This window comes from Silene latifolia, chromosome 6 (genome assembly GCF_048544455.1).
Source record: "Silene latifolia isolate original U9 population chromosome 6, ASM4854445v1, whole genome shotgun sequence".
In the NCBI taxonomy this organism is placed as follows: Eukaryota; Viridiplantae; Streptophyta; class Magnoliopsida; order Caryophyllales; family Caryophyllaceae; genus Silene; species Silene latifolia.
The window spans coordinates 128,324,487-128,332,094 of record NC_133531.1 but is presented as its reverse complement, the minus strand read 5'-3'; the positions used below and the strand labels follow the sequence as shown (position 1 = coordinate 128,332,094).

General features: G+C 38.2%; 1 protein-coding gene across 1 annotated transcript; it reads left to right on the top strand.

The window, feature by feature from the left end:
* Positions 1-277: 277 nt before the first annotated feature.
* On the top strand, positions 278-6,628 carry LOC141587270 (uncharacterized). The gene is made up of 9 exons (XM_074408720.1): positions 278-701; positions 1,008-1,208; positions 1,747-1,869; positions 2,135-2,172; positions 2,291-2,396; positions 2,575-5,070; positions 5,234-5,389; positions 5,915-5,979; positions 6,064-6,628. Exons 1-9 carry the CDS (start codon positions 630-632, stop codon positions 6,314-6,316), a joined length of 3,510 nt encoding a protein of 1,169 aa, XP_074264821.1. The 5' UTR covers positions 278-629; the 3' UTR covers positions 6,317-6,628.
* The last annotated feature ends 980 nt before the right edge of the window (positions 6,629-7,608 follow it).

Below are 7,608 nucleotides of genomic sequence, written 5' to 3'. Positions count from 1 at the left end.
GCCCTGGGTAGCATTTCATTTCAGGTACCTTTTTTGCTATAAAATGCTACTTGCCAAACGCGTTCAAGAAAATAAGCTACCTGAAATTTTTATGAAAAAAAGCTAATTCGATGAAAAAAGGTACCTGAAATGCGCTAACAAACAGAGCCATAGTATCAAACTTATGGGGATGATTTGCTGTATTTTCCATCTTCCCCCCAAACTATTTCCTATTTATTTGAACGTTGTGCCAAAACAAAACGTAAACAAATGATGGAGGCGCAGCGAGTAATACAGTACCTACATTATACTCCTACTAACCTAAACAACTAAAAATTTCCAGCATTATCAGAAGCTTCTCCTTGAATACTCTAAAAAAAAAACTCCACATAAATTTATTTATATATATATAGACAGTCTCTCAGTCTTGTCGTCTCTTCCAAGGTGAAAGACTGTCACACACTGTTCCTTGCTTGCTATCTAGCTTACTTCTACTGTTTACATACTCACCTGCTCCAACTCAACTCGCTCACTGAGTCCAGATCTACCTCTCGTTTCACTCACCGAGTCAACTCGCCACCGACTCCCGGCGATGTTCGCCGCCGCTTCGTCGACGGCATAATTACCTTAATTAAGTGAATTAATTAAATATGTTTAAGTGGAGAAATCACGAGAGGAGTAAAATCACCGCGATCTTCAAACTCCAGTTTCACATCACTCAGGTTAATTTCCTCATTAATTTGTGTTAATTTTTGTCGGCAATGTCATTTTCGCCTTTTTTTTAAATATTTTTTTGATTTTTTTAGCAATGTACAATCATGTGACCTCATATTCAACTACTACTGCCACTTTTTAAATTAATGATTAAGTTTATATTCGGTTCCGAGGAGTATTTTAATCAAATGTAAATATTTCATTTTATTAGCAATGTACAATCATGTGTAATTTGATTTGATTTTTATTTGTTAATTAGTGTTGAATTGATGATAATGACGGTGATTAATGTGTGATTAATTGATAATGTGAAGGTGGCGGAGTATGGCGAAAGTGGATTAGTGATATCAGTGGTGCCGGCGGAGAACGGTAAACCGACGGCGAAATTAGAGAAATGTGTGATTAAAGAGAATAATTGTGTTTGGGAGAATCCTGTATATGAGACTGTCAAATTCATACTAGATCCTAAATCCGGCAAGATTCTTGATAGAATCTACTATTTCCTCATCTCCACTGTATGTCCACTCTTTCAATTTTGGACTTTTTTACTTTTATTTTCCGAGCGCATTTTAAATAGATGCAGTGACAGTGCCGGAGTTAGTATTTGAAGTTATGGCGGCTGAATCATAGTTCTAAAAAAAAGTCGAGAATTTTAACTAAAAGTTTTGTCATTAGGGATTGTAGTCCCTGCTAACCTTGATTTTTCCGCTAATGTGCATTTGAGGAGCACTTGCTTTGACTTACATGTTGATTATTCGTGAGACGGGCAGACGGCTAGATGAATTTTGAAGTTAATGAAAAAATGTGATCATCTTTAGATTTGTGTCACAAATTGCAAGACCATGTGTTCTCAGGTGCACCTAACACATGGTGTCTATGATTTGGGTGGGTCTTGTCATTTTGTATGAGACGGTCTCACACTTGAGACCTGGTGGTCTAAAGGCGTTATTTTTAAGTTGTGTAGAAGATTTTTTGTCGATTTTTTCAAGTAAATTAGATTTTGTTGATTGAAGTTAATTGCGTTGTTGATGTAATGTGGATTATCTAATGCAGGGATCAGGTAAAGGAAGTCTAGTGGGAGAGTTTTGTGTGAATATAGCCGAGTATATAGGAGCTACGAAGGCTTGTTCTCTTTCTTTTCCTTTCAAGAATTCGGTTTCGGACACTCAATTGCATGTTAGTACTGCTGTTAAATCTCTCTTTTTTATATTTTTGATATATAGTTTTCTTTAATAGTTGTGCAAATATTCTAAAGAGATTGCTTTTGGGTCTTTAGGCCAATCTTTACCAAATTACCGTTTACAAATCTGTGTCTTGGATTGTTTATGATGTATGGTTACTGTGAAAATGAACGGTGATGTGGGTATTTTACCGCATTAAGAAAGGATGTATTACTGAATTTTAAGCTTTCTTAATCAATGTGATTGCTTAATGTGCGTAGGTTTTAATTCAAAGAATGCAGGAAAATGGTAATCAAAGGTGAGGGTCAATATCTATTTTTGTCTTTACTGTACCTGCCTTTGTATGCGACATTTGGCCTATTTTCTTCTTTTTTGGTGGTTGTGATGTTAACTGTCATGCTTTATATGATTTTCAGAGAACTTGAAGATATTGAAGATCTAAAACTAAAACAGGATGATCGTACTTTGAGACGGTATTTTAGCAACGGTGATGTTGAAGATGGCGTCCAGACTTCCGTTCAAGTAAGATTTTGGAAATTCCTATTCTCTATGTAAATATTCACTGGGGTCATTTGCATTATCAAGTTCATCAGTAAATATGGATCATATTGTGATAAATTTGTTTCTGGACTTTTAATTGATTAATATTTGATTTGATATTTAAACGAAGCAAATGATCTTATGATTGCTGCTTGTGCAGGTCGAACCTTTGAGAAAAGCGTCTTCACTCCAGCCAACAACCTTACATGGTACACGTAGAGGCTCAAGTGGTTCTGACGTTACGCTTTCGAGCACTGATAGTAGTTCTGGACTTTCTCCGCGAGAAGTTGGAGTACTAAATAATAATAGCAGTAAGAATCAAGATCAGCAAAGAACACAATGGGAACTGGCAATCGTCCCTGTTGATTCAAGCTCAGTCTACTCCTTGAACAGTCCCAGAGATGCCTTTCTCAGTGAGACATCTCACATGGGTTTGGATGATTCGGTCGACAGGCTGAAGGCTGACCTCGTTGCTTTGTCCAGGAGGGCTGAAGTCTCAGAGTTAGAGTTGCAAACTCTTCGAAAGCAGATTGTGAAGGAGAGCAAGAAAGGACAGGATATGTTGAGGGAAATCACCTTCTTAAAAGAGGAGAAGAATGAGCTCAAGGAAGAATGTGAAAAGCTCAAAGCCTATCGGAAACGTTCTGATGACTTTAAAGTCAAAAGCAAATTCCAGTTTGAAGGGGACCCGTGGACTTTCCTTGAAGAGATCAAAGAAGAGCTTAACTATGAGAAGGAAATCAATGCCAATCTCCGGGTACAGCTTCAAAAGACCCAGGATTCCAATGCCGAGCTGCTTTTTGCAGTCCAGGATTTGGAGGAAATGTTGGAAAAGAATAATCGGGGAATCTCCCATGGGTCTAATAGATTGGCATCTGGGGAGAGTGCCGTGGAAATTGAGGAAAGTTTGCTTAAAAGCCAGAGCGATGATGATGAAGAACAAAAGGCTCTGGAAGAGCTTGTTAGGCAGCATAGTGGGGCCCAAGAAACCTATTTACTCGAACAAAAGATAATGGATTTGTGTAGTGAAATTGAGATGTACAGGAGAGATAAGGATGAGCTGGAGATGCAAATGGAGCAACTTGCCTTAGACTACGAGATTTTAAAGCAAGAAAACCATGAATATTGTTCGAGATTGGACCAAAATCATCTCCAGGACCAGCTCAAGATGCAATGTGAAGGATCAAGCTCTTACGCAGCAATGAAAGAGCTTGAAAGTTTGAGAGAGAAGCTCGAGAATGAACTCACTGAGAAGTCAGAAAAATTATCACATTGTTTGGGTACAATAAAGGACCTTGAAGCTCGTAACGTGAGCCTCAAACAAGAGCTACAGCAACAAGCAGAAGCCTTTACAGCTGACATGGGCGCTGTCACTCATGCCAAGACGGTGCAGGAGAAGAGAGCTTTGCAAGCTGAAGAAGCTCTCACTCAGTGTGATGCTATTATAAATGAACTTGAAATGAAGATAGAGGAATTGGAGAGTGAACGAGAGAAGAATCTAAAAGAGTTGACAAGCTCTTTAGCAACCATTAAAGAGCTTGAGGAACAAAATGAAGCATATGAAACTAGTATGGAAACTTTAGTTCATGCCAAAATGGATCAGGAGCAGAGAGCGGTCCAAGCAGAAGCTGCTGTTACTCAGTGTCATGCTACCATCGACGAGCTCGAGGCTAGTGTACAAAATCTGGAGAATGAACTCAAAATGCATTCAGAAGAGTCTTCTAGTACTTTGGGTAAAATAAAGGAACTTGAAGCACATATTCAAAATCTCGAAGAAGAGATGGAGAAACAGGTGGAAAGTTTTGAAGCTGATCTAGAGGTTGTCACTTGTGCTAAAGTGGATGAGGAACAACGAGCTATCCGAGCAGAGGAAGCGCTTAGATTAGTGAGGTGGAAAAATGCGAATACTGCTGCGAGAATTCAAGATGAGTTCAAGAGACTGTCCACCCAAATGCAGTCATCTTTTGATGCGAATGAAAAGCTGGCGAGTAAAGCATTGACGGAAGCTAGTGAATTAAGAATGCATAATCGTCATCTTCAGGATTTGCTAAAGAAGGCAAATGATGAGGTTCAATCAGCTAAGTATGATTATGAAAGGAAGTTGCTTGATCTATGTGGGCAAATTGAAGAGAAATCAAAATTAGTGGAAACTGAAAAAGAACTAGCTGATGAAGTTCAGAAGGACTCTTCTGCTCGGGAATTGGAACTTAGAACCGAAATAAAATTGCTGAGATCTGAGCTGGAACAAATGAAAACATATGTTGTAGAAAAAGATGAGCTTCTTCAAAGAGAGGAGATGGAAAGAGCTAATATAAAGGAGGTGGAAGGAAAGTCAACGGAGGAAGTTAGAAATCTTCAATTTGAAGTAGATGAATTAAGAGGGCAGTGTGAGAACTTGAAGCACTCTCTGTACGAGGATGAGTCTGAAAAGGAGAGACTAAGGAAGCAGGTGTTCCAACTACAAGCAGATCTGAAGAAGAGGGATGAAATTGTTTCGAGTATTGAGAAGAAGTTGAAAGAAAACAATGGAGGTGTTGTTCAAGAACCGTCAAAGGCGATGTCTAAAAACGCAAAATCCGAGGCAGCAGTGCGGCCTAATAAGGAAGTTGGTTCCAAGGAAGTCGTGACTTTGAAGGAGAGAGTAAAATTGCTTGAGGTAATTACTATTTACTGTTTTATTTGACCCAACTGTTGGGTTTATATACTTGAGACTTTGAGAGTTGATATTGACATTTGGTCTCTATGAGATATCAAATGCTTGCTTCGAGTACTGAGCTCTTGAATAGCCAGAAAGTCTGAAAATGTTTTCTGTTTGTCAGGGACAAATTAAGTCGAAAGAGACTGCATTTGAAACCTCTGCTACTGCTTTCTTGGCTAAGGAAAGAATTCTTCAGAGCAAAATCGAGGAACTTGAAATCAGATTAGGGGGACTCGAAGTTAGTCGAGTCGTAAGCCATGACAATGAAGTTAACGAGGTACGTGGGTTTGTTAGTTCTGTCATTCAGGAACATGGCTATTCGTTTAGTTTATACTCGTAATGCAATGAGATGACGTATTTTTCTTTGATATTGATCTGGATCCCATTATGAATAAGTTTAAGGTCTCAATTCTTTGCGTTTGCTACATGGTGAACTAGTGCTATTTTACACTTCTTATACTATGAGCATTAGGTCTAGGCACTTCTCAACACAAATTTCATCAATTATCATTCACAAACAGTCTCTTTGACTACCCTTTACCCCGCCATGACGAGTGCTCTTGAGACAAAGAATGTCGTTGTATTGATCATGACCATGGGAACTTAATCCTTTTGTTGTATGGGAACCAACCAAACAGTCTCACAGTTTTGATGCTGATGGGTTTGAAGTTGCGTACTATTATTCGGTGCCTTAACAAGCTTCTTAACAATTGCATATTACTACCTAGTAAAACTGTGTAAACATACCCAAGAAATGATCAACTGTGGCTTAAATTTTTTTTTTTTTAACTTTATGATGCAGGAAAAAGTGTCTGTTGGGACACAAGTCACGAGTGATGTTAACCCATCCGCATCAGAGTCGAATAGGTACCTTTTAAACAATACAGTTTTTCTTTTCTTTTCGTCGTAAGTTTACAGATAACCCTGACATCCGGCGACCAAACCTTGCAGTAATGGCGAAATCCCATCTGAAACCAAACAAACACCGTCGTCAGACAATGATTCTGGAGAGCAACAGAAGTTGGATATATTGTTGAAGGAGATGGTTATACTAAAGGAAAGAAACAACTCCATGGAAGAGGAGCTAAAGGAAATGCAGGAAAGATATTCAGAAATAAGTCTTAAATTCGCAGAAGTAGAAGGAGAAAGACAACAATTAGTTATGAAGCTGCGAAACCTAAAGAACAAAAAAAACCGAGAATAAGTTAAAGCCAATCTACAGTTTTCTTGCACAGTAAGAGTTCAAGTGACCTTAATATTAATAACTTCCATGTATAAATTTCCTCATTCTTTCCTTTTTTTTTAAAAAAAAAAAATTTGTTTTCCTTTGTTATTTGGGGTAAAATGAATGTGATTTACTGCAGTTAGTATTATACTGGACTACAGAATAGGAAGGGTTATTAACCGTATGTGTTGAATTTTAGAACTTTAGCCCAAGGAGGGTGACAAAGCTGGACTTGACATGTTTTTGTATTAATATATACTCGTATCAAAGTACTGTTCATTTATTTGTTTATGAATGGGCTAAATGTATAAAACTCTTCCGTCTGTAATCAATGTTATTCGGTTTGGAAAAACATACAAGTCGTAGCTGATACCTATATATCAGTTTGCTGAAAGTTATTATTCATAATAGTGGGTGATTGAAATCGAGTACAAACTTGAACATGTGCTTGACACGGTGAACCTGCTATTTTAGTCGAGGAATATAAATGACCACAAATTCTTATTTCAGACCGTCATATCCGTCTGAAATGGTCAGACGGATACCATTTTCTCTCACAAAAAACTCATTTAGGATGGGAGTGGGAAAGCACATGGGGGTGTCCCACCACCCATGTGCTTCTCACTTGTGAGAAGTCTTATTGCGGTCTGAAATAAGGCGGTTTTAAGCAAGACGGACTGATAAATGACTGATACTGTCAGGTCGCGTGCTCTTCTCCCCACCGGACTCTTCAACTCAATTGCCTGACCTTTTACCTCATCCACTCCATCAATGTACTATCTAGGTAGCACCAAAACGGAGACGGATACGACACGGACACGTGACACAACATCCCATGAAATTTAGGACACGGGACACGTTATTTAAATTTAATAAAATATATATTTTGTAATTATATATGTGTGATTTTATTTTTGAAAAAGTATTTGATATTAAATTTAAATAAATGAAGGTAAAATTTGACGTTAAATATGACATTCTCATTTCTAAAACCAAAAACCAACTTATGATCAATCTATTTCGACATCTCATTACTTGTCTAAAGAACATCATTTGCCCACCAAATTCAACCATATAACAATTCACGCCATTTACCTTAAATTCAACTTTCCGTTTGAAGGTGTGTCCAAACACCATGGACACGGCTCAAAATACCATGGACACGCGTCGGACACGTGTCCAAAAAAAAGATGAAAGTTAGATACGGCTTTACGGGTGTCGACACGTTTTGACGTGTGTCCGACGAGTGTCGTGTCCGACACGGGAACACC